The sequence below is a fragment of the Lampris incognitus genome, chromosome 8 (assembly GCF_029633865.1).
Source record: "Lampris incognitus isolate fLamInc1 chromosome 8, fLamInc1.hap2, whole genome shotgun sequence".
Lineage (NCBI taxonomy): Eukaryota > Metazoa > Chordata > Actinopteri > Lampriformes > Lampridae > Lampris > Lampris incognitus.
In genome coordinates, this window is record NC_079218.1 from 43,272,165 (window position 1) to 43,299,731 (window position 27,567).

General features: G+C 43.3%; 3 protein-coding genes and 1 long non-coding RNA gene across 4 annotated transcripts; 2 read left to right on the plus strand and 2 right to left on the minus strand.

The window, feature by feature from the left end:
* The first annotated feature begins 836 nt into the window (after window positions 1-836).
* On the plus strand, window positions 837-5,234 carry sumf2 (sulfatase modifying factor 2). Its single transcript, XM_056285093.1, has 9 exons — window positions 837-1,048; window positions 1,233-1,380; window positions 1,475-1,589; window positions 1,718-1,762; window positions 1,977-2,127; window positions 2,449-2,504; window positions 2,656-2,740; window positions 3,518-3,659; window positions 4,382-5,234. The coding sequence occupies exons 1-9, from the start codon at window positions 994-996 to the stop codon at window positions 4,473-4,475; spliced, it is 891 nt and encodes a 296-aa protein (XP_056141068.1). The 5' UTR covers window positions 837-993; the 3' UTR covers window positions 4,476-5,234.
* Window positions 5,235-5,536: 302 nt separating this feature from the next.
* LOC130116676 (uncharacterized) lies at window positions 5,537-6,181 on the minus strand. Its single transcript, XR_008810597.1, has 3 exons — window positions 5,819-6,181; window positions 5,662-5,745; window positions 5,537-5,577 (listed from the first exon to the last, which is right to left on the minus strand). It is a non-coding gene; the product is annotated as an uncharacterized LOC130116676 (long non-coding RNA).
* A 1,305-nt stretch (window positions 6,182-7,486) lies between these two features.
* On the plus strand, window positions 7,487-16,881 carry bicdl2l (bicaudal-D-related protein 2-like). Its single transcript, XM_056284666.1, has 6 exons — window positions 7,487-8,185; window positions 9,358-9,477; window positions 10,328-10,486; window positions 12,964-13,055; window positions 13,196-13,316; window positions 15,500-16,881. Exons 1-6 carry the CDS (start codon window positions 7,586-7,588, stop codon window positions 15,893-15,895), a joined length of 1,488 nt encoding a protein of 495 aa, XP_056140641.1. The 5' UTR covers window positions 7,487-7,585; the 3' UTR covers window positions 15,896-16,881.
* Window positions 16,882-16,934: 53 nt separating this feature from the next.
* Window positions 16,935-21,873, minus strand: abhd11 (abhydrolase domain containing 11). Its single transcript, XM_056284667.1, has 6 exons — window positions 21,625-21,873; window positions 20,921-21,056; window positions 20,080-20,253; window positions 19,677-19,847; window positions 19,196-19,377; window positions 16,935-18,756 (listed from the first exon to the last, which is right to left on the minus strand). The coding sequence occupies exons 1-6, from the start codon at window positions 21,753-21,755 to the stop codon at window positions 18,621-18,623; spliced, it is 930 nt and encodes a 309-aa protein (XP_056140642.1). The 5' UTR covers window positions 21,756-21,873; the 3' UTR covers window positions 16,935-18,620.
* Between the last annotated feature and the right edge of the window lie 5,694 nt (window positions 21,874-27,567).

The window sequence follows — 27,567 nt, forward strand, 5'->3', positions numbered from 1 at the left end:
CAGCTTCTAGCACTTGCAGACATCACTCACACACACACAAAAAAACAAGAAATTGCAATCTTTCTTTTCCTGGCAAATTGCTGATCTTGCATTCACTGATTGAGAAAATGCCATTTCACGACATTGCACATTAGAGGCCTGGATCTTTTATCAGAAGGTTTAAGATTTGGAATGTTTCATATTTTTGACCAGTTATTTAAGTGTACTGGATCAAATAGCCCAAGCAAGGGTATCCTGATGAGTCAACGTTCATGTTCTGTATGTTGGCTTCCACCTTAAAATAATGTCCCGGGTTTGAAACGGTAAACTCAGTGGAAAGCTACTGATGTAGTGCCAATTTTTTATATATATATATGTGTGTGTGTGTGTGTGTGTGTGTGTGTGTCTTGGTGTAGTCCTGTGCAACCCATGGATAATAAAGCACCTTACTGCATTGGTCACATATTAGGTAGAGCAGTACTCATCCATTAAAGCGCTCATTTAAGACCTATATCTGAATCTACTTGCAGGTACTCTTTAAGGTATGCTTCTGTCAATAAACGTGTCCAGATGAACTGATTCAACTCTGGTTTTCTTACCCGGATTATTGAGCATGTATCAAGACACTAAGGTACTGTTTAATCTTTGATGGAAACCAGTTTCCCGTTTGTCCAGCGGAAGCTTAATGTGCCCGTGTCTCCAACCCTTGTCTATGTCTGACGTTGACGTTTGCCTTTATGTCTATATTGCGTGTCAAGACGGTCTCATGTCTGGTAAAAGTTTTCGGTATAATACGTGGTAATGTAACAGTAATGAACTCTTCGGTGTGACGGAATATTTCCCCTGTCGGACCCGCTTCCTGTCCTACAGTAAAAAATGTCCGACGAGGAGCAGCGGAAACGTGAAACATGTCAAAGAGCGAGACCTTACGTTAGCTAACTCCGGAAGGTTTGCCAAACCTAAAGTTTAACATGCCAAACTGTTACTTCAGTTAACGCCACTTAATACTCAGCAATGCATGCCAAGTTTGCCTTGTGGATTTCCGCTATCTTCTGCATAGCGTTGTCAGGTGAGTGGAGCCTTTACGAATGGAAATCACGCAACCAGACCATTCACATTTTTAATATGCTCGCCAGATTGTGTTAACTGGGTCACGTACATCTCTGGCGAAGAAAGACCATTGCCAATGAATTTCGATAAGGCAAGTGTGTGCATCTATTACAGTTAGTTACCATGTTCCTGTCATTCTCCAGATGACGAAGGGGTGGTGGACATCCCGGGAGGAAAGCTAACAATGGGAACAGATGCGCCCGATGGGAGAGACGGAGAGTCCCCAACGAAAGAAGTCACAGTTGGCCCCTTCAGAATAGACAGATACCCTGTCACAAATGCTGATTTCAGGTGAAAACCCCTCTGAAGGATTTTAACTGTTAATGGGAGTGTGATAGTCGATTGAATATACACTGACTCAACTATTTGTCTCTATCCAACACAGAGACTTTGTGAGAGCAGAGAAATATAAAACGGAAGCTGAGACATTTGGCTGGAGTTTCGTATTTCAAGATTTTGTATCAGAAGAGCTGAAGAGCAAGGTCACAGAGAGGATAGAGGTAATTCAGCTGTGTTCCATTGATCATTATTTCTGGGAAAATATATCTGTTCCCTGCGAATAGCTTTTGGGGAATTATGGTACCTATGTTTTTCTCTTGATTGATTATATTGTTTCTTTGCCAAACAGTCTGCACCTTGGTGGTTGCCTATAAAGGGGGTATTTTGGAGACAGGTGAGGTCAACCTTATCCTTTCCTGGTATATATTCTGTTAAACTTGTAACAATAAAGGCATTTGTACAGTACCTACCATCTCAAGTAAAAAAGTCCAAAATAGGTAGGCACAAATGTTTTTTCCACTTTATCTTTGGAGTGCAGCAGGTCCCTGTTTTTACTTTCCCTCCTTGCCCTCACTGTTCTTTCATTTATCTGAGCCTCTGTTGTACAGCCTGCAGGTCCTGGCTCAGGTATACGGGAACGCCTCAACTTCCCAGTGGTTCAAGTGAGCTGGAATGATGCCCAGGCCTTCTGCCACTGGAAGGGGCAGAGACTACCCACTGAGGAAGAGTGGGAATGGGCTGCACGTGGGGGACTACAGGGTATACATAGAGCACATTAAATGTTGTCAGTAACAATTGCTGCCTTCTTTGACCCATCTCTATTCCCCTTAACATCTCCCCTTCATGAGTGAAATTGATTTAACCCCAGAAATCATTAAGGAATTCCAGCGTTCACAACACAGAATCAGTGCATTTTGTTGAAAGCTATTTTTGCAGAATCACTAAATGTTTTTGCCTTTTTTTTGGTCTTGCATTACTAGCAGCATCTCACGTCTTTACTGTTGTCAAAGAAGACAGACATAAGATAGTTTGTGTATGGGATGTGCTTATCCCCCCCCACCTCTTTCCTGTGTGTTTAAGGTAGGACGTATCCTTGGGGAAACAAGTTTCAGTCCAACCGAACCAACCTGTGGCAGGTCAGCCCAGTGCATAGCTACATTCGTATCAGTAATGTATACCCTGTACTGTCGTGAGCAGTGTCATTATGTGTTTTGATGCAAAAAATGTGATTCGAAAATATAATGATCAAAGTACTTATTTTTGTTGTTTTAATGCTCTGTGTTTTAGGGATTGTTTCCGGATGGAGATACTGCAGAAGATGGTTATCATGGTATCTCCCCTGTCACAGCTTTTCCTCCTCAGAACAGTTTTGGTATGTATCCATCAAACTGCCCTCTACACAACACAGTTAAAGACTGTCATGTTTTTAGGGGGTTTTCCCTTTCCTTTAGTGTGTTATATAGCTGGGAGGTGCATGTAAAACATCTGCAGTTACAAAGCCAAAAGGCCACACCAAAGCGACTAATTCTCTCTGACAGAAAACACTGCCTGAAACGCCTTGTTTGTAGTCCAGCATTTTCTTCTGTTACTTATCTACGTCACTGTAACACATTTTCATAAAGCCTGCCTAGTGGCTAGTTTGGACCGCCCTCAAACAAAGTTAGATATAGCGGAGGTGGGGGGACTCAAACAAAGCTTGGTAGAGAGGAAGCCGGGAAGTTTGGTTAGTGCGTATCGCAATGTCAAGAAGACACTATTTTCTTCAGTGTGAAGACAAATTCCCTTTGTATGGACTTCCAAAGGAAGACATAATGAAGAATCAGTGGTTAAACAGTTATTATTGCCTTGAAATTGTTATACAAGGCAATAATTGTACTAAATAAAAAATTGTACTAAATTTAAAAAAAACAACTGTATTATTGCCTTGAAATCCATTTGTGTCATTGCATTGCCCAGAAAGAGGTCCTTCTGTCAACACAGCAACCTCAGAGAGTGTCTTTTGCCAGATTAGAGGGTGTCCTGGATCTTTGTCAGACTTCTCCATATTCAAACTGGCATGTCCAAGGTCAAAAAAACAAAAAACAAAACGACATCCCTGACTGAATGTGTTTTTATCCTACAAGAGGACTACTGTCAAGTCTTTCCACAGGACTGTATGACATGATGGGAAATGCTTGGGAATGGACCGCCACGCCGTTTCATGGAGCACAGCAGATGTATGTCCTGCGTGGTGCTTCATGGATTGACACTAAAGATGGATCAGCCAATCACAAGGCACGAATAACTACCAGGTGGGTCATCGGTTATTCTGTCTCTCCAGTTTTTCTCATGATACCTGCTCTCACTAGTTGGTAGATGAACTGCCTGTGGCAATGAGCAAACAATCACCTTTGCCAAGTACATAAGCACAAAAAACGGAGCGGAATAACAAATTTAAGTTTTACATCAAAGTGGGTATGAACTGTTTTTACCTCCACTTTTAGACACACAAAGACAAACACACACAACATAGATAATGGTCTTATGAAAAGGGAGACGTTCTGTTCTTGGTTTGTGTTTGTTTGCATTCAATATGTTACTGAAATGAATCATGTTGACACTGTATTATTAAGTTTTAAAGCTTGTCCTGATTGTTTATTGGGACTTATTTGCTAATGAAGTGGCATCTCAAGCTTTATATCATTAGGCTATTTATTGATGCAAATTAAATGTTCCAAATTTGTATTATGCACCCAAGTATGAGTTTTTTATACGCATTTCAATTAACCATACATTTCAGTCTCCAATATGACCTTGTTCAAGTTCGTTAATATTAGTAGATCACTCAAAATGTTGAGAAATGTGGAAAATGTTCAAAATTATCACAATAAACTTGGTTGTTTTGATTGCAAAAACAAAACAAGTTGTGAAATCCTTTGGGGGGGGGGGGCTATATACTGTATATTTGTGAGCGTGCAGTGAAGGCTGGCTATAGCTTTGAGCGACTTAACAGTTACTTATCTATGATCTGTAGGATGGGCAATACTCCTGACTCAGCCTCTGACAACCTGGGCTTCAGGTGCGCTGCCAGTACTAGCAACGCCAGAAAGAAGAAAACAGAACTGTAGTAAGGAACAAAGAAGAGGAGGGGAAAGATGAAGAGGATCATGTGAGCTGATGCTGAAGAATTTGACACTGCCCATTCAAGGATATGTGAAATATTGTTTACAAAGGATAGAAAAGGGGGCCAATAGACTAACTACATTGATAATAACATTGGAAACAGCAGCATGTAACCATTAGAGAAGTGCTCATTGTCTCCTGCAGAAAGCACATTTTGGGCTATACTTGATAAATTAATTGAAATATACTATACCAGTGACCTCCAAGATTCTTTGTAAATAAAGCATTTCCAAGCAGTTTGTGATAAAAGATAACATGTAGACTTTTTAGCAAGACATATATTCTATTTGAATACTGAAATATTTTTCTTTAAAAAAAAGTGAAAAACATGTTAATGGTTTAAATCTAACTTGTATCTGATTATCGGTTTGTTCTGAGCTTTTGTTTTTTTTTGGGGGGGGGGGTGTTTCACTTTTCCAGTAGGGGAGAGTTGATCAGCCTTGTTTTGCCTTGTTTCACTGTATTGGCACAAGTTTCTAAATGCGCCTCAATCAAGTCAAGCTGCGCTGGAAACCGTCACGGAGGATTTGGCACTGTGCTGCCACTACGTCGTGTAGTTTCGCAGTATGCGTTTCTTGGCGTATATTTCAGTGTTTTCCCCTCTGTGCTGTGTTTGAATTTCTAATTTGCAAATCCACCAGCTTGATTTTTAGATTTACAGGAAGAAAAAAAAATCCAACCAGAATAAATTAGAGTCAAGCAAATTGCAATGCTGGCAGCGGTCATGTTCTCTTATTTTCAGCCTGATTAACTTAGAGACGATAAGTAAATGGGGAATATCGCCACAAAGCACTTGTTTGTTAAATAAGGGAATGAGGTCATTCTGATAAACAACCATGCAAAATGTGCACAGCCCCTTTTAATGCCAGCACCAGTTGGCAGTGTGCCTAGCTCGCACGCGGGTCTGTCGATCTGATCGTTCCCACGACGTCATAATTACTGTGGCTCGGGGACCGTCGTTACAACGGACCAATCACGTCGTGGTGTCGTGCCTTTGCGACACTGGGAAAAAGATCGGGGAAAATACCAAAGCTAACCTAACATAACCTTAACCTAACACTTGCCTTACCCTAACCGTAACCATTAGCTAACCTTAACTTAACCGATAGCTAACCTTAACCGATAGCTAACCTTAACCTAACACTTGCCTTACCCTAACCGTAACCATTAGCTAACCTTAACTTAACCGATAGCTAACCTTAACTGATAGCCAACCTTAACCGATAGCTAACCTTAATTCAACGGATAGCTAACCTTAACCGATAGCTAACCTTAACTGATAGCTAACCTTAACTTAACCGATAGCTAACCTTAACCTAACACTTGCCTTACCCTAACCGTAACCATTAGTTAACCTTAACTTAACCGATAGCTAACCTTAACCGATAGCTAACCTTAATTCAACGGATAGCTAACCTTAACCGATAGCTAACCTTAACTTAACCGATAGCTAACCTTAACTTAGCTGATGGCTAACCCCAAATCGCAAAGGCACGGCAGCACAACAACGTGATTGGTCCGCTGTAATGATGGTCCTGGAGCCACGTTGATTACGATGCCATAGGAACAACACGGACATGGCGATATCCGACACACCGAGTCTCTGTGTGACCAGGGAGGAAGGGAAGTCTGGGTCACAGCCGTCTCTTATCAGCAGGTTTTGTCTCGTTTATTTATTTTCTCACGACTGTTCCTGGAGTTTGGATTTATTTGCGATTAAGAGGGACTCCTTCGAAAGGAATGGTCCTATCGAAAACAAGCTGTTTTCTCAGGCCTGTTTCCCCTCAGTAAAGGGTACTTAATAATGATAGTAATAATAATAATAAAATTAAACTTGGAAAGCCTTTGTATTCGCGGCGTTTAAGAGAGAAAGCAAACCGGTGCTTCTGCCCTGGCCATGCAGCCGCTGGTATAAATGTGTCACTGTGGTCACATTTGTTGTAGTTTTAGGATGAGTTTTAACGCCCCCCCCCCAAAAAAAACATGCATGTGGCAAAATTTAAGACGAAAAAATGTCAGAAATGTACGGTACATCACTTTAAGTGTTAAGTACATCTACTTACAATTGAAGTGCTCTGTAGAAGCCGATAAACAAGGTCAGGCTCTTAAAAAAGATGCAAGATAATATGCAAAGACCCACATGCAGCCTTTTGTATTTTGATAGGACCGTTCCTTAGACTGGGCTCTACCATACACACTGCATGTGTACAGGAGCTGCTGTGAGAATCCTAATATTCAGTCTGATGTGTTGAGATTCTGTTCTCACTATTTTGCACCAGACGTCTGCACCTTGCATCATCTAGAATTGGTGGGGCATGACTACAATAACTAACGAATATGTTAGTTTATTACACCCAGTATGTAAAGTCAAGATTATGTAGTTGTGGCTCATGTACTTTTTTATTATTTTTTTTAGTTTATTAAGTATACAAATTTACAAAATTGGAAGCAGTTAAACCTAACTTCCATTCACTGTGTAACTTTTTCCACTGACTTCAGCCATTTTGTCGCTTGTTTACTTTAATGCACCATCCCTTGTCTTCCTTAACCTTCCTGTCCTCTGGAATGGAGAGGTGATAACAGAGCAGTCTAAAACAGGTGCCATGCCGCAGGCCTGTGTAACCTGTCACCGACTGTTGTGTGAGAGAATCAAAGTGCCTTCCGGGTCTGGTAGAACTGCAGCTGTGGAATGTTTCCACCTGCCATCCAGTTCGCACTGTTCTCAAAGCAGTTTTAAAAAAAAAAGGGAGGAAGAGAAGCCAGACCAAACAAGCACAGCCTCCAAGTGACATTACAGGCCGTGCCCTTGCAAAAGACAAAGTTCAGGAAAAACAAGTCGGGAGACATTCCAGTTGTCCCCCTCCCTTCTTCAATTTTTTTCTCTCTCTCTCTCTCTCTCTCTCTCTCTCTCTCTCTCTCTCTCTCTCTCTCTCTCTCTCTCTCTCTCTCTCTCTCTCTCTCTTGCTTAGTCTCTCTTACGCACACATCATACTGCAATGACTCACTGAGATTTAACTTCTGCTTTTCTGCCGCGGCGGACCTATCGGAGCGTCCCATGGATGACTCCGTGCCTTTCTCAGTCCTCAATGAGAGGATGAAACCTCACTTCACTGCCATGGATAGACTTTGCTCCTCTTTGAACACGCTGCAGGACAGACAGCGGGGATCACTCAGAAGCACCTCTTCAACTGTTCAACCCACAGTCCTGCCCCCAACATCAGAACCTGAACCAGATCCGGAGTCGCTGGACTGTGGAACCACTGTGGACCCAGAAGAACCAGGAGACAAACAAGAGCGGGCGGATTCGAACTCTGATGGGCTGTTGTCTCTGACTGTAGAAGAAGAGGATGTTGCTGATCAGGTGTCCATTGACAACCTGGTTCCTATTTTGACCTTAGAAGACATGAATCTTTTTGGTCACGAGGAGTTGGCTGTGGTTCTGGAGAGCATCGTTCCCTCTCCGTCCGAGGAGGAGGGCGACGCTCCGGGTGGCCCGACACCGGCAGGGACACAGGACACTTCAGAAGCGCAAACCTTGAATAAAGACAGTGGGAGCCCGTCACAGAGGAATTACGTCGACACCACCCTGCCGGACCTGATCAGGAGTGGAAGACCGCTTGGCAGACGCAGGACTCTTGGACCTGTCTCAGACACAGTATGATACAAGGGTCTTTATGTGTTTGTTTGTTTGTTCAACAAGTGTGCCTTTGGCCTTGGGAGATGGATTGTTTTCATAGTTCTGGAGAACTCAAACATTTGTGAAGAGTCATCTTTTGTGGCAATGAGACGAAAGCGTTAATTAGGTCCTCGTTTAGGCTTGTAGTTTACCTTTAAATCACATTTTGAGCATAATCCAAAGGGGAAAATCACAGCTGTGACAGGATTGTACCTTAAAAATGACAAAATATATTGACGCAAGGCTTTTTTTTTTTTTTTGCATACCGACGAAGAGAAATGTGAGTCAGTGTGATAAATATCATCTGAATCATTTTGACGCGGTGGCCACACAGCTCTCAGGCAGGAGTGAAGCACAGCCAACGCTTGTGGTTTTCTGTTGTGGGGGAAAAACACTTTTCAGCAGAGGGGATACATCATCAGCTGACGGTGATGGAGCCTGACTTATGACAATGAACGTTAAATGGGGAAAATGTGTGGGACGAATACTGTGTCTCCTCACACAGTCTTTATTAGTCAGTTATCTTGGTGTGTGTGTGTGTGTGTGTGTTCACGCATTTCTTTGTGCAGATTTGTGGCATGTAAACATACTGAAAATGACCACAGCCAGTATGACTGGATTTATCAGCTAGTTTCAGGAATCTAGATAAGATGTGCTTCCGTTTACACTTCGTTCAAGTGCCCTGATAAGTCATTTTCCCATGTATGGCTGCACACTCATAATAAATTGCTCTATTTAATGAAAATGTATGTGGTTAAAAGTCAAGTCAAGTTTATTTATATAGCACATTTAAAACAACCACAGTTGAACCAAAGTGCTGCGCAAGCTTAAAATACAATATAAAATAAGTAACACATATGAATATAAAAATATATGTAAAAAAAAGACAGTAAAATAAAGAAATTAAAATGTAAACAATAAAACACAAGAGTAAAAGTATATTTCCACAATAAAATCACGGTGTCAAACTCAACTTGAATTGAATGCCAGCGAGAAGAGGTAGGTCTTTAACCAAGATTTAAAAGTCTCTTGGGTCTGAGTAGATCTTATGTGTACTGGTAAGTTGTTCCAGTACACATAAAAGAGGTAAAATGGCATATTCAAAGATGCTGAAACAGTGTTTGTTTGTGCGTGTATGTACTGATGTGTAGTTAAAGGAGGTGCGCAGAGAGGTGGAGCTGTCTCGGAGGCGCAGTCTTAAGCTTAAGGCCCAGGTGGACAAACTGCAGGAGAGCAGAGATGGACCAGGATGGAGCAAACACAGAGAGAGGGTAACACGCACACACACACACAAACACACACACAAAACCCTAAACCCAAGTCCTAACCCTAAAATAGACCCTTAAAAAAGTTAGGGCTGGCCAAAATGTCCCCACTTTTAAAAATTTTTTTTTATTGATCCTCATGGGGAAATTCTTCTCAGCATTTAACCCATCCTAGCTGTGTAGCTAAGAGCAGTGGGCAGCCGCCATGCAGTGCCCGGGGACCAACTCCTGTTCGTCTTGCCATGCCTCGGTCAGGGGCACAGACAGGAGTATAAACCCTATCATGCATGTCTTTTTGATGGTGGGGGAAACCGGAGCACTTGGAGAAAACCCACCGCAGACACGGGGAGAACATCCAAACTTCCCACAGAGGACTACCTGGGATGACCCCCCAAGGTTGGACAACCCTGGGGTTCGAACCCAGGACCTTCTTGCTGTGAGACAACAGCGCTAACCACTGTGCCACTGTGCCGCCCAAAAAACTTTGCAAAAATGTCCTCACTCTAATGGTTAAAAAGTCAAGTTGGTCCTCACAAATGTAGTTGAACACACACACACACACACACACACACACACACACACACACACACACACACACAACATATTTCTACAATAAATAGCAGTAGTCCTCACCCATGCACCATGTGTATGCAGATTTTATTTCCATCCCATCAGTACACCAGCTGATTGTACTGTTTAGTCCTCTCCTGTCTGGTGAGATCAGTGAGATCAGCTGGTGTAGTGATGGGTTGGAAAGGAAACCTACACACACACATACTCAGTCATTTGACTGAGTATCACTGCTCCACTATGTACTTGCCAGTATGCTTTTCATCACCTTATACTATCCCTTCAGGTCACAGAGGAGGTCCTCTCCATTCTGAGGCTGCTGTACCCTCTGACAGAACCAAAGTCTAGTCCAGCGGAGCCCACCGGTCAGGAGAACTGTCTAGACGCCGCTCTGAACCAGCTGCAGGGTGTTGCCCGCAAGCTGGCCATCAGCCACACCAAACAGGTCGGTGTAAACCCTGCTGCATTCCAGTAGAGTTACTTCTTGTCTTAGCCCTGCCATCCAAATCTACACTTGATCTACACTGATTTGACAGTGAGAGCTGGACTTACTCAAAGACCTGTTTAAATTTCACATGGGCATAGAGGCAAAGGAAAGGAGATAAGCAACAGTAATGACATTGCAAAAGAAAAAAAAACTTTGTGAAAATAAATAATTTAATCTTGCATTGAGTGTTGAAAGAGATGGAAAATATGCTAATGGGCTGAGATCGTTGTTATTTGGTGGAACACAAATCATTTGGTTTCAGTGACTTTAGAATCACGTGACATTATCTTGATCCAACTGACATAATCTTCCTTTAATTCAAGATGCTGTCGCTTGTTACTACACAATGTCAGTGAAATAAATTGAACCGTACTGGAAAAATAAATATTTAAAAATACAATTTTTTCAAGTGCTGTTGTACAGCACAAAAGCATGCCTGTACATGTACAGTGTCTATTCATGAAAGTGGCCCAATACGCACATGAGGAAAAATAGCACAGTTGGACCCGAAGCTCCAACCTAGATACTAAGGTTGGTCACAGGAGACGGAGGCAGGTTAACTCTCGTGATGAGGCAGTTTTGTCTTACAGGTGAGCCGAGTCGCTTCCCCCGAGGTGAAACTTTTCTCCTCCTTTCAGGTATTTAAGCTTAAGACATGGCTCAGCTATGCAGCCCAACAAGTTTAGGGGATGACAAAGAATACTGTACTGTGCTGTTAAAGCTGGGGTAGGCAGATTTTTTTATGGCATCATTGGGGAAAAATTCCATAACAACCTTTCCGCATATGGTAATTAAAGTGGTCTGAGAGAAAACTAGACTGCTGCACATCCTCTTGGCTCTGTATTCAGGCTTTAGAAAATCTCGACAAGAGTCTGGCGGTGGACTGAAGACACCTCCACCTCCACCTTCTCCCACTTTGGTTGTTTCACTGTCAGGCAACTCAATGTAGCAAATTCAGGGGGCAGCCGGGAATCCACCGCAGCCGGGAATCGAACCCAGATAGCCCAGACCACGGGCGACTGTGCTAACCAGTCAACTTAAGGGTCCAACCCGTTAGCCAAGGGCTAGTGAGTCTACGCATCCGTGGTCATTACACTACCCCCCTCCTTCAGGAAGCGTGTCCCCGCACTTCAGCATATCAGCTCCCTCATGTTTCTGGGCGCATATGCTTCCAATGGCCTCACGGTCTCACCATCCCACTTCTGACACCAATGTAGCGAATTCAGGGGCAGCCGTGAATCCACCACAGCCGGGAATCGAATCCGGATATCCCAGACCACGGGCGGCTGCACTAACCAGTCAACTAATGGGTTCGATCCGTAAGCCAAGGGCTAGCGAGTCTAGTCATCCGTGGTCGGGGTCGTCATGATGCTATGGGCATTCGATAAAGGTGAGTGGTTAAGGTTAGGGTGAGGGTTGGTGGTGGGAGATGTTGGAGGATGTGGGGAGTAGTTGGAGGTGTCCTCAGCCCACCGCCAGACCCATCTCAAAATCTAGCCTGGGACGGAAAATTTTAGCCAATCACAAGTCAGTTCAGAGACAGGGTGTTCCTATTGGCTGTTCTACAAATGTGGATGTGTGTATATTCAATCAATTTGCATCCGACCTACCCTGCTGGTCGCTTGTGGTTGTAGCCCTAAAAATCAACAAGAGCAACTCGAATTGGCTGCTTCACATGAACAATATTAGCGTAACTAAGAGATTCGCAGTGAAAAAAATCCTTTTTTAAATGGGTAGATTATCAACTACGAAACAAGTTTCACGAGTCTCGCGTTGACATGTCCTGGTTGTACACGAGTGGAAGGGGCCGAAGAGCGATGTGGAGGTCATTTGGTAGGCGGGGCTTAGCGGAGTGATACGAGGCAGCAGAGAGAGGTGGAAGGATTTGCATTGGGTTGTTCAACGTTACATACTGCAGCTTTTAAGTTAAACTGCTATGAGGAGTTTGGAATTTTTGTTGACTTTGTTTGCCCCTTGTGGACAAAAGCGACAGTGTTTTGTAGAAGAAGAATGTCATTGTTGCTCAGAGCGACATTCACATTCTGGATGCTCGAGCATTTGTTTTGAAGAGGGGAGTGAGAGATGAAGTGGTGTTTTGGAAAAACAGCTGTTTGTGAGATATACAGCCATGGGGTAATGTGTCTCTAATCGTGGCGATGTATCCTGTCTGTTTGCTATAAATCGATTTGTCAGATTTTGTGGGGAACCCGTTTCAGAGACGAGCATTTTGAATTATTAAAAACAATAAATGATCTCATCTGATTATACTGGTCACAGAGACATCAAAATTAAACCGAGACTGTTAAACAAATTCCCCATAGCAGCTTTGTCAGATAGATAGTTAGCTAGATAAATAGATAGATAGATATCCCTTAACAATTCTATTGATTGACACATAACCTCTCTGTCAAACTTTCACATTTTTTTTGACTCAGGCGTGTAAGTCTGGAGCAGCAAAGGAGAATGGAAGGGAGGACAGTGCTATTCTACAGCAAGCGTTAAGGGACAGGGACGAGGCCATAGAAAAGTGAGTACCAAGTACATGAACACACATACATACATTTGCCTCCTCTGAACAGCAGATGAATCATGAAAGAAGGAAGCGCTTGCAAAAGACACTGAGCTTTTTTTTTCTTTTCTGGGCATGTTGTTTCTGCTGTCTTACAGAAAGAAGGCAATGGAGGCTGAACTCCTGCGCAGTAAGACTGAGATGATGACTCTAAACAACCAGCTGCTGGAGGCCGTACAGAAACGGCTGGAGCTCTCTCTGGAGCTCGAGGCCTGGAAGGTAAGCCAGCGAGAGGGAGCAAGAGACAGACAGAAAGGGGGCGTCCGGGTGGCATAGTAGTCTGTTCCGTTGCCTACCAACACAGGGATCGCCGGTTTGAATCCCCGTGTTACCTCCGGCTTGGTTGGGCGTCCCTAAATACACAATTGGCCGTGTTTGCGGGTGGGAAGCCGGATGTGGGTATGTGACCTGGTCGCTGCACTAGCGCCTCCTCTAGTCGGTCGAGGCGCCTGTTCAGGGGGTAGGGGGAACTGGGGGGAATTGTGTGATCCTCCCACGCGCTACGTCCCCCTGGCAAAACTCCTCACTGTCAGGTGAAAAGAAGCGGTTGGTGACTCCGCATGTATCGGAGGAGGCATGTGGTAGTCTGCAGTCCCCCTCGGATTAGCAGAGAGGGTGGAGCAGTGACCAGGGGACAGCTCCGAAGATTCTAGCTGCAGCTTTCGGAACCATCTGAAGATTTTTAGTACGAGCATGTGGCAGACCTGAAAACACAACATTACAGTAATCAAGTCTGAATGAAACAAATGTATGTATTAGAGTCACTGCATCAGCCATGGACAGGAAAGACTGAATGTTAGCTATGTTATGTAAGTGAAAAATGGCAGTCTTGGTGATTTTTTTCAATGTGCTTATCAAAGGAAAGGCTGGGATTAAACGTAACACCAAGATCTTTGGCTGCCACATTGTGAAATCACAGAGTTGTTGTTACTTGATCAAATTGGTGTATTGGTGGTAGAAGGAAACACTGAGGTGCTACATATCCCTGAAATGATGCTGGAGATGTGAAGCGTTGGATTGAGACAGAAAACAAAAATTGGATGGATTGTAAAGAGGGGTAAGCTGGAGAGTGTTGGAAAAAGGGAAAAAGTAATATTGCATAACAGACATCGGGGGGGGGGGGGGCGCAGTGGTTAGCGCAGTCGCCTCACAGTGAGAAGGTCCTGGGTTCGAGCTCCGGGGTAGTCCAAACTTAGGGGTCATCCCGGGTCGTCCTCTGTGTGGGGTTTGCATGTTCTCCCCGCGTCTGCGTTGGTTTCCTCCGGGTGCTCCGGTTTCCTCCCACAGTCGGAAGACATGTAGGTCAGGTGAATCAGCCGTACTAAATTGTCCCTAGATGTGAATATGTGTGTGTGTGGGCCCTGTGATGACCTGGCAGCCTGTCCAGGGTGTCTCCCCACCTGCCGCCTAATGACTGCTGGGATAGGCTCCGGCATCCCCGCGACCCTGAGCAGGATAAGCAGTTTGGATACTGGATGAATGGATGGATGGATGGATGGACATGGGGGGGGCAATAGAATGACAGGCAGGAATAAGGGACTCAGCCACAGAAGGTGTTACTCTGGAAAACCACTCACGTTTTACTGATTGAAACCAGTAGCCATTACAAACACCAGGACACACGCAGCTTGGGCAGAAATACACACATATATGCAATATTGTACATAATATGCAATGCCAGATGGTGGCATAGTTCTGTGTATAAGCATCAGGCCTATGTGGCCTGCTGCTCTGCAGGGGTAAACAGGAACTGCTGAACATCACACGAGCAGTTATTGCAGAATCTACATCTGGCAAAAAAACATTCAGTCTTAAACATCTAAAAGATAGAAAATCTGTATTTGGTGGCTGGTGGTGGTACAGTGGACGTTTCATCTGCCCCTTTCCTACTTTCCTCCTCGAAGCTATTAGTCACACAAACGCCTCCCCTACCTTCCTTCTGTTTGCGCCTCAGATTATTCATATTTTGCAAATTAAATTGTACTTTTTTTTTCTTTTACCCGGCACTCATTGCCTTTGATCTTATCCATCACGTCTTATTTGCTGTTGTGTATTTGTTCCGTCTATTGTCCAGGCAATGTGGTTTTTGAGCCTCGCCCTCCTTACTATTCAGTACTGACAATGTCGGTGTGCCAGGAATTTGATGTTATCGTGTTGTGCTCATTGTACAATGCTCTGGATAAAGTGTCAGCTGAAAGCTTAAAATTTATAAATAAACTGTAATCACATTCTTGCCACTTTGTGGGTCCAAACAAAGCTTGCACACATGCTCCTGTCCCCACCCGCATTTTCTCGCTCTCTCTCCTCTCTCCAGGAGCTCAGTCTGTAAAGAAAAGTGAATGTTTTGAGCCACAACTGGTCTTGTTAACCTGTCTTTCTGTTTTTCTTGCCTTAAATCTCAGGAGGATGTTCAGCTAATCCTCAACCAGCAGCTGCTGAGCCAGCAGCAGGCCGAGCAGGCCGAGCAGGCCCAGAGGAAGCCCTCTCGTCTGGGTCTAATGAGGAGGACCAACAGAGCCCCCATCCAGAGGCCCATCTCCTTCTCGCTCCCCGCCACCCCTTCAAACGGCTCAAATCACGTCTTTCCTCCCAGATCCTTGTCATCTTCAAATTCCACGTGTCCGAGAGCCACTGCCGCCCCGGCTCCCAGCATACCTCCTGCCAGCCCTCAGCGCACCTGGAGAGACAGGTTAAGGAGGGGCAAGAACAGGGCAGGAGACCAGGATGCATCCGGGCAAGAACTGCAGGCATCGGTGCGTGGCACGGACGATGGCTTCCAGGTTGTGTCGCTTGACTGAAATAGTGATGTGTGGCACAAAGTAAGTCCAAATGGACGTACAGCTGTCATAGCTTACTACATTATGTAGCCACAGGAAGAAAAGATTGTTTTCTCTGTGAATGGTGTTTGCTTGTGATTTTATGAGGTTGAGATTGAGTCTGATAATGGTGTAGTTCTGCTGTTGTTAAAACTTGATATAGACAACTCCCTTGATGCACTTATTTTCTGTGTTCTGCAATGTGCCAGAACTGATTAAAGGTAATTCTGTACTCAAACTGGAAAAAAAAAATCCATCAAATGGCTTTCTGAATCAGAGCCATTTATTTTCATCAGTGTCACAAAGTCAAAAGCATTGGTTGCACTTTGCTGTTAAGGAGACTCGCTATAAGAGGGATCAACACTCAGTTGTAAATAAAGTTTTATTGTTTATACTTTATTATGTATCAGTAATACAGTTTGTATATTTTCAATATTCAATTTATATCTAAATATTTCACTCATATATGCATCTTGCACACACGTTTAAAGATAGAAATGCCCTCATGTAGAATGGATGACTCAAAAGCATATATAGCACTGAAACAACATGACAAACTCACACACGAGGTCAAACGAGGAAAAGGCATGCTCATATTAAACAACACACACTCCCGATTAGATTGTTACGGTCTCCATAGAACATTTCAGCGCCACAAAAAAAGGTCCACTTTTGTTTTATCAAGTCAAATGTTAGCTTCTGACACATTCTTGTCCAACAGCCTGGTGACAGATGATGCAGAGCCAGCATCCAGCTGCTTCAGTAAACCAGCCCCAACCCCCTTCTACGTCCTTTTAAATGTGTAACAACAAACCTGACCATGTTGGCAGAGGTTTAAATGGAAAAGGGGGGGGTTGCTTGACAAATCTAATGTAGAATCACACATAAAATAGGGCTGAGTTTCTCTCAGATCATAATTGATTCCACATCTTCCGGAACGAGGAGTACCTGGCTGCAGCCTGCAGAACGGGGCGGGGTTCAGTGTCGAACATTTAATCCCACCCACCCACCCCCAACCTAAACCCTATATAACCCCGCCCAAACCAAAGTCCAAACCAATGAAATCAATGTTTAACCCCGGCCAAATCGACATTTAACCCTGCCCAAATTTGACAGTTAAACCAATCAAATCAAACGGTGGGTGAGATAAAACATTCAACGTTGGTCGCCAACCCCGTTCTGCAGGCTGCAGCCAGGTATACTTGTCCAGAACTGGCATAGGCGTACAACACTGACTGGATTCAAAATTTAGTGCCATGAAATTATATACAAAATGCAATACATGCTCAACCCTCGCAGGTAAAGATTCCCTGTGATACACCTCACACAGAACTGGCAACCCAGCTGCCAATCTCAATTCTGTTAGGTATCCCCTGTAAACCATTTCATCAAGTTTAACAGAGCTGAAAACGGAACGCTAGACAAGAGGCACGTCCACATATGCAACACCCTGCTCACTCATCGAACGTACACATGGCAGTTTCATTGTTCAACTGGATTTCCATCTCAAATACAGCAGTAGACTAAGAACTTACTGTTGCAGCATATATCCTTGCTTCTACATTATCTACGTTGATTAAGTGTGACACAGGTAATATATTTACTGTCAATCCCCTCAATATATACAATAAGAATGGAACCGTTTACATGAAAACACTGACTGGCAAACTACACAGGCAATACAGCAAGAACATGGCTCCTTACCAGATGGGGACAGGTAAGATAACTGTCATAGAGAATAATTACTTGAATAAACAGTTGCAACCTGGGGATTTTCACATTGATACTTGCACAGTTTGAGCTTAATTTTTGTTACTGGCTTAGAAAGTTACCGCCACCTCTCTCAGTGACCTTGACATTGAAGTTGTAAGAGTGACCAATATCTAATAATGATGCATCTATGCAGAGGAGAGGATACAGAAAAGGCCTGAGATGAACTGCATACCCAATGCTAAATGTGCAACCATAGTCTTTTCTTTTTTTTTCTAAACAAGCAGTTGTGCACATACAGCCTGCAGGAAGCTTTTCTTGCAGAGTAAGAGGCTTTCCTTGACATATGCAGTTAATTGCCCTTATCAAAAAGAAACAATTTTTTTTGCTGAACATTCCACTTTGCATGACAGTAAATCTTTGCATCTCATTTTACTTTTGATCTTATACTGGGGTTTTTGAATCCAAAATATCTCATCAGTGATATACTCTTCTAAACCAACAAACTGATCCACTGTGGCAGCCCCAGATTGTGCTTAGCCAAAAGCCAATTTTTAATATCCACGGCATAAATCTATTTGACATACGGAATGATACTGTGCAAATAAGAGGTTCTTTGGATTAGTAAGACATCTCCAAAACCTTTCCTTTGTCATAAAATGAAAACATATTTTGTATGTTTCCTACTTGCCAACTTCACATCGATCAATGTACAAACTAACTGATGTACCGACCTGTCTGGCAGAGATAGTATACAAAGTATAAGTAGGCTACACAGAACTTTTAAGGATACTATAAGTTTAGATTGGACCGCACTGAAAATTGAGTTTGGTCCAAAGATTACCAAAATATTAGCACTGTTAATATCGCCACTTGCTCTCATTGAAGCTGCATGATTGCCCACCATCAGTGTCTGTGAGGGCGCCCTCCGATTGATACCGGATTTAGGTGAGTGCGGGAGTTCGCTGGGAGAGAGGGAGGGAGGACAAGGGGGAAGCTACGATTGTAGGAAGGATATGATGGAGCTGATGAAATCTAAAGGTTTATCCGCATGGATCCAATGGCTGGCGTCAGGGATGTACTGGATGTCAGCATTAGGGAACAGTCGTTGGATCTCTGGGTAATCCTCGGAGCTGCATCAAGAGTGAGATGGGTAGGGGGCAAAGCAAAAGAGAGAGAGAGCGATTAAGAGCGAATAAAAAGAGTGGGTTGATAGTCAATTTTATTGACGGACACGATGATGAAATTTTTTTTGCCAACAACATGCCCAAAACAAGAAAATGTTCCTTTGAAAACAAAAACTTTGATGAAATGTAAATGTTGTCACATTTCTTCTCAGTGTATGTTTTCAAATGTGAGTTTTAATGAAGTAATCACCTTGTTTTCATCAGGGGCCAGAGAACATTTTTTGTCAGCAAAGTCAAAAGTGTTGAGAGTAAAGACAGATGCGTTATATGTAATTCAACTGATCCACTCTTACGTTTGTTCACTGCCACTGATCTGCGGACGGCTGAACGATTGTTAACAGTTTTTCCAACCTTTTTGCATTACTGCAGCTTGTATTGTTCCTACCTGATATAAGCAGAACTGGCACCACCAAGGAATAGGGTGGGGCCTTCATAGGTCGTGTTGAAGCTGGGGAAGCTCATGATGTCCTCAAGGTGTGCTGAGATGGCATCCAAGTTGACTCGCCAGGCATACTGGCCATTGTGTTCCACCAGGTTAGTTAGCAAGAACTGACGCACTGAGTGCTCCTATGGTACATAAAAATAGTATATTACTAGAGGGAATTACTACTGGATACTTACGCTACATCAACTGCTACTTAACTCAAAACTAACTACAAAGTCTTTGTAAATCAAAAATTAACTATAACATCTAATCCTGGTAACTCTTTGCCAGAGATTAGCGGTGCTGCAATGCCCTTCAGAGAGCCCTGAAGAGGAACTGCTCACTCCCAACAAACTATTTTTTTAGATTTTTATCTAATGATAAAAGAGCAGACAGCACACACCAATCATGGAAGTATAAGAAAGGAGAAATGGCTCCTGACCTTGACCAGTTTGCGCAGCTGGTCCTCAGCCATTCGTCTAGCAGTGGAGCGAGGAAGGTCACTGGAGACCTTCACATCCTGCATTGCCTGGATGTAATGGTGGAAGTTGGTGCGGGTGGTGGTCTGAGCCGGACTGATGTCCACCACCACCAACCGCTCTACTAGACTGGGCTAGGCAGGGATGCAGAGGAAGGAAATAGATGCAGGGAGGGATGGAACGATTGAAGAAAGGAAGGAGAAGAGAGGCCATTACAAAGGGATGAGGATTTAACTAAAAGTGAGCCGCTGTCAAGTGAAGATCAGGAGGGTTGATGACTAAGAGTAAGCAATGCACAGTGAGGTGTTGGGAGCACATCAGCTGTCAGGACAAAAATGACATGATAAATTCATGTTAACATTTTACCTGCGTCAGGGCTGTCGTCATGGCTACTTTCCCTCCCATACTGTGACCAATCAGGATGCACTTGTCAATATGAAGCTGGGTGAGTAGGTGTTTCAAATCATTGGTCATTGCCTCATAGGTCAGAACTGGGCTGTGTGTGCTGTTACCATGGTTACGGGCGTCTACGGTCAGCACCTAACTGGACAAAGGACAGTTAGCACACTTGGGATGGGGGGAAAGGTGAGAGGAGGGGGATGACATGAGGTTTGTCAGCTAGACAGTCACTTGTTGGCACCAACAGTGTTGGTCACAAAACAGAGCACTTTTGCTACACCTGCAGTAACTGCTAACAAAACCTGAGCTGTGTCCAGAATTGTACCCACTTTCACCCGTTCACTATACTTACACATGAAACACTCAAAAGAGTGCTCTATAGGCCGTATTAAATGGAGATTTTGGAGACTACTGAATTGTCATTTCGTGTCTCGTTCTCTTCCTGTCACGTGGTATTTGACAGTGAAGAGTGCATGAGCAGAGGGGAGAAGAGGGGCAGCAATGCATTGCGGTATTTTTAGCACAGAGTAGTGCACATGCGTTGGGCATTACATTTTCAGATGCATTGTGGGAATTTTTGAGGGCACTACATAGTGAATACATTTTACAGTTAGAATTCAGACACTCAAACAAAATGGAGGAAGGTGAATATAGTGCACTATATAGAAAATAGGGAGCAATTTCAGACACAGCTTTGGACAGCACAGGTAAAAACTGAAGTTATCAAAAGTTCTGAGAAACTATTTAGATAAGAAAGGATTTTTTTTTGTTAACAAAAGTGTTGTGTCACCTTAACCGTAAACATTACCTTCCTGCCTGTGCGCTGCACCAGGGACTTGGCTATTGAGTGGAAGTTCGACTTGCTGCCAAAAAGACCATGGAGAAACACCAATGGTGTGCTCTCCCCCTTCCCATCAAACACGTCATAGGTCAAACTGACTGTGCTGAAATAACGAACAATGGTTATTAGTCAGCCTGTGGTTTAAAATGTTATACCATTAATGAAAACATAATAAAAAAATATCTCAAGTGTTTAGAATTGAGCCGACTTTTAAATCGAGCTTTAATGATAACCAAGACATTCTTGGCTATGCTGTAGGTTACAACACCTAAACGTTAACGATAGCCCCATTTCTTCGACTCAAACAACAGTATATAACATATATCAGGGACTATTCGGAAACTATAACAAACCGTTTCCCTAAAACGGTCTTTGCAGTTCAGACATAAGCCCACGCCATGTCAAGTGTGGGCGCAGGGGCTCTACGAGGTTAAATGTAAGCTAACCCTCAAACTGGATGTCCTACAAGCAATCTAAAGGAAGCTGCCCCTGTGAACGTGTAACTACACCGCAGACGGCAAACATATATAGCCGTGATATAGATAGCAAGGCTGTCTATACGCTGTGAAACGCCAGGGTACGTTTCCATAGCTTTAGCTTATGGGATAGCCTATATTAGACGGGCTGTGGCATAGAGGACATTTCAGCCAGCTAACAGCTAACACTGCTACCTGGATGAGCTGGAGGATGTGCGAGCCATCGGAGGCACGCAACCGCTCGTCTCCCACTGTCCTGTCGCGAAACGACATGACGACCGACTGTTTAGGAGTCCTCTTTGAATGACGCGATGCAAAACACTCATGGCAGTACACGGTTAGCTATTCAGAGCTTGACAAACCGCATATTTCTTTTTCTTAAACTGCAAAAAAATAACAGGCGTGAGCCAGCGGATAAGCACAATGCTGGGAGTCGAGATATGACCGCTAACAGCTGGTGGTGCGTAGTGACGTAGCACGTAAACCGTCTAGCGCGCACACGTCCCGGAAACGCGAGAGGGCACCAGTGAGTCACACAAGATGCAAACGCCCCGCCCCCCATCTAGTCAAAACAGCCCAACAGTTTTAAATAGAATAATAATTAGGTTTTCTGACCAAGAACTGCAGTGTGGTTGTGGATGATTTTGTCATGCAGATCTCAGCAACTGAAAATAATTAATTTAGATTCACTTGGCGTATGGTGAGGATGTAAAGCACAATGTGATTTTCCGGGGTAAACTTGCATCCAACACAAACGATTCAGATGGAGAATTACCAAAACTTTCACAGATTAAATATTTGTGGAGTAACTATTGTCGATGTGATAAAACCAGCAGAAGAGGTAGGCAGTGATAAAAAGTACCAAAGAGGACTGTAGCTTTAATTACATCATATTGAGTTTGCTCAAACCAATGATTAGCAAAACTTTTTTAAATGTGCTTTCCCACTATGTACTGTGGAAAAGCACTGGCCATGTGAGATTTGCTGGCCCTACGTCAAGTTAAGAGAGAATTGAATTGAGATAACAACACGCTGAAGGATGCAAACAAAGCATCACTCCCATGCCCAATGCTGTTTGTTACGAGGATGGAAAATATCATTTTCACTGAAATGACCAGTCTTCAGTTCAAGTTCTGTTATTGGATTTCATCCCTAAAATCTTCATAATTGCTCGATTTACAAGCAAATTTTATTTATTTTTTTGAGTGGGAAATCAAACCTTTGTACGACTACGACTAAACTCAATTTTAATGAAGTTCGACAACTTGTTAAGTTTATTGGCACATTTACCTTTATTCATTCATGTTGTGGTATGCTTTTTCTTTGTGTCTATTTACTCAAAAGCTTTAGAAACAGTTGCATGCACCTTAACATGAGTAGCACACCTCATGAGTTTGAGCTGCCCATTGAATTCAGACATAGAGAGTAGGGCTATGATGTGCACCTCACTCCTCGCCTCGGTTCCACCCTTGCTGTCATACACAACAGAGGTATAGCACAGCTGAAATGCTCGCATCGTCCTATGGGTTTGGAGGTGCAGCGTTCCTCTGTGTTTCCAGACTGTTCATTACCATGGGAAACACGTCCACTGGGATGAAGCAGGTTACGCTCTGTCACCATAGTGATGGTATGCCATAGAGATCCATGGGGAACCGTGCAAGCCGAGTGAATAGCGAGCTGAGCTGTTGCTTGTCTTCGAGATTTGAAGAGCGAGGGAGTGGATGAGGTGGAGCGTGGGAGCATCTGGTAGTGATGGAGTTAGAATTTCAATGTTGGTCTATCAGAAAGAAAAGACAGCCTTCTGGTTAACATCAGCCAAAAGAGACAGGGTCCACTGACCGTGCATGACTGTTCCCCTCCAGAAATAATCCTTTTCCATGCAAACCCCAGGGCCAAAAGGGTTAACTGGACTGGACTATTCCTGCTGTCACACGGAGTACTCAATCTTTTATCTATCTATCTATCTATCTATCTATCTATCTATCTATCTATCTATCTATCTATCTGTTTATTTATTTAAACCTTTGTCCTCAGTATTAGTTTACATCGTCAATGCTACTGACACATTTAAAAGCAGGTTAGAAACCTTACTTTTTAAAACAGCCTACAGCTAAATTCATAGTGTGTGTGTGTGTGTGTTTTATATATTTTGCTATTTTTTACATATTCTGCTCTGTTTTTACTTTTAATTAATCAGTGTTTATGGCACTTTTATTTATTTTACTAACTCAGTTTTAAACTTGTCTGTACTTTTTTAAAATTTGCCTGCACTTTTATTTATTTATTTTTTGTGGGGGGGGGGTTATTGATTTCATTGTTTTATTGTGTGATGCACTTTGTGTTACATTTGTTTGTATGACAAGTGCTATACAAATAAAATCTGATTGATTGATTGATTGACTGAATGCTGACTTGCGACAGTGACCATACGGTATCCTTGGTTGAGGCAGTAAGGTGTAGGTGATAACTCCAATCCATCCACTATCCAAGCCCCTTATCCTGCTTAGGGTCACCCGACGCTGGAGCCTAACCCAGCAGTCACTGGGTGGCAGGCTGGGAGACACCCTGGACCAGCCGCCAGGCCATCACAGGGCCCACACACGCACGCACGCACACACGCACACGGACACGGACAATTTAGTACGGCCAATTCAGCTGACCTACATGTCTTTGGACTGTAGGAGGAAACTGGAGCACCCGGAAGAAACCCACACAGACACGGGGAGAACATGCAAACTCCACACAGAGGATGACCCCCAAGGTTGGACAACCCCAGGGTTCGAACCGAGGACCTTCTTGCTGTGAGGTGACCGCGCTAACCACTGCGCCACCGTACCGCCCTACAATAAAAAATAAAATATATGTAAAAAAAACAGGAAGTCATGTGCTCTCAACTTGACCTGACATTTTAGTGTTAAACAACCACCACCCCCTGCCCCTACCAATACCTCTCCTGAAACATCCTGGACTTACCAGCGGTGAAGTCCTGGTTGAGGTGAATGAAAGCATTGGCATGAGGGATCTGCATGATGACAGGTGAAATCAGTGCCTTCTGCCACACTAGGATGCTTTTGTTCAGATAGCAGAGAGCAGATAGATGCTATCTGAACAAAAAAAGGTGATAAGTGAAACTCTCAAATGACGGTCCATTAACCCCCATACGTATGGGGTTAATCTTAACTTACAATCACGTTTTGTGATTTCACTTGCAGTGTACGTGCACAGCCATCCACACTTCTTTATTACCTTTGTCTAATGACTAACCACTCGATATAACGAGACCAAGCACTGGGCCAGACTATAAACCTTGTATTTTAGGTCATAAAAACAGAAATAGCTTACATTAGAGCAAAAAAAAAGTTCACAAGAGCAGCTCATCAAATCTGATGACACACAAAAAGCCAAAATCCAATAACTTACTGATATTAATGATTCACTGCTACATGTTGTTGTTTTAGCTTGTGTGTTTCAGGACTGTCTGGGCTGTCTGGACACAGCCATTTGCCACATTATTTGAAAATACCTACACTACCGTTCAAAAGTTTGGGATCACCCAAACAATTTTGTGTTTTCCATGAAAAGTCACACTTATTCACCACCATATGTTGTGAAATGAATAGAAAATAGAGTCAAGACATTGACAAGGTTAGAAATAATGATTTGTATTTGAAATAAGATTTTTTTTACATCAAACTTTGCTTTTGTCAAAGAATCCTCCATTTGCAGCAATTACAGCATTGCAGACCTTTGGCATTCTAGCTGTTAATTTGTTGAGGTAATCTGGAGAAATTGCACCCCACGCTTCCAGAAGCAGCTCCCACAAGTTGGATTGGTTGGATGGGCACTTCTTTGAGCAGATTGAGTTTCTGGAGCATCACATTTGTGGGGTCAATTAAACGCTCAAAATGGCCAGAAAAAGAGAACTTTCATCTGAAACTCGACAGTCTATTCTTGTTCTTAGAAATGAAGGCTATTCCATGCGAGAAATTGCTAAGAAATTGAAGATTTCCTACACCGGTGTGTACTACTCCCTTCAGAGGACAGCACAAACAGGCTCTAACCAGAGTAGAAAAAGAAGTGGGAGGCCGCGTTGCACAACTGAGCAAGAAGATAAGTACATTAGAGTCTCTAGTTTGAGAAACAGACGCCTCACAGGTCCCCAACTGGCATCTTCATTAAATAGTACCTGTTAGAGCCTGTTTGTGCTGTCCTCTGAAGGGAGTAGTACACACCGGTGTAGGAAATCTTCAATTTCTTAGCAATTTCTCGCATGGAATAGCCTTCATTTCTAAGAACAAGAATAGACTGTCGAGTTTCAGATGAAAGTTCTCTTTTTCTGGCCATTTTGAGCGTTTAATTGACCCCACAAATGTGATGCTCCAGAAACTCAATCTGCTCAAAGAAGTGCCCATCCAACCAATCCAACTTGTGGGAGCTGCTTCTGGAAGCGTGGGGTGCAATTTCTCCAGATTACCTCAACAAATTAACAGCTAGAATGCCAAAGGTCTGCAATGCTGTAATTGCTGCAAATGGAGGATTCTTTGACGAAAGCAAAGTTTGATATAAAAAAATCTTATTTCAAATACAAATCATTATTTCTAACCTTGTCAATGTCTTGACTCTATTTTCTATTCATTTCACAACATATGGTGGTGAATAAGTGTGACTTTTCATGGAAAACACGAAATTGTTTGGGTGATCCCAAACTTTTGAACGGTAGTGTATATGCCTAAACCTGTGATCCCCTCTGACGGACCTTGATAGCTCTGCTCAACAACCCATGAGTCATGTGACTCTCAGGTCATAAAGGGCCTGTGTGATCATGTGGGCAAGTTGAATAGTTAACACACCAATCCTAAACAATGAGTAGGCTGATGACGGACCGGACCAAATGCAGCAGAAGCTGATAAAGTGTGAAGAACTTGAGTTCAAACTTCAAAATAACACTTGACGCTGAATTAAATACACAAAAACAGGGATATTTAATTGAGCGGACCGTATGTGTTTCAAAGTATAATGTCTCCAGAGTGAGTCAGGTTTCCGTCAACTACAAACAGACTGCTCGTTGATGTCATCCATATAAACCTTCGCACCACCGTAATTCAGATTCAGACTCAGGCAACTTTATTTATCCCAGAAGGGCAATTCAGTTTTACAATCTACCCAGACCATACACAAACTCACAGACAAGTGGCAATCATCAGAGCTGCAGCTTTATTTCGTCGCTCACGTTTTCGCATTTGTTTAACGTTACACAACATGTTAGCCTATCGGGTGTTTCGCGCACAAGATACATTCTATTTGGATGCCAAGGCGGTCCAAAGGTTGGGTTTGGGGTATTCATGGGTTTCAGTCACGTGGTTTTTGTTGCTATGACCGCCATCTTGAGGACCGCGGTCCCCGGGAAGTTTGAAAGACTGTCCAGAATCGCTCACTTAACCACGGAGGAGAAGCAGCGTTATCTGCAAAAAATCGAGTTTTTAGAATTAGATCCTTATCTTCTATCCAAAGACCAATTAACCCCACTTCAGTTTGCTATAGATCTTCCTCATTTTACATTTCACGACGTTTACGTGTACCTCGTCCACAATCCCTCGCCATACTCAGGTGAAGCCCTGAAAGCCTTAAAAAGCACTGAAGCCTACCGCTACTTCACCGCAGGATGGGTAAAGGACGTCAAAGTGAATCATGTAAAAACGAAAGGACTGTTCGTCTTTACAGGAAGGGTAAGTGACAGTCTGTTGATACATGTCATATTAGCATCGGTGCACAGGACACGTCTATGAAGCTAGCTAGCCTTGCAACAAGACTATCTTGTTACAAGGCTATGAAGCTAACGCGGTAGCCAGCTACCTAACGTTAGCTAGCTAACGTCAGCTACTTACCCGAAACAACGTGCTCACTGCATAGCCTGGAGTGTTCTGCGGGAATCCAGTGGTCCCTTTTGATCGCTGCGATCCATTTATTTCGACGATCGTGGTTTTTAGGGAATTGTAATCCATTTGTTTGTGACTTTTTGTGGTCACAACCCACAGCACAACAGATTGAATATATCTTGGCATCCGTTGGTCCTCAAGATGGCGGTGTGACGCACCACTCAAATGACGTGAACCCCATGGATAGTTAAGAGCCACCTTT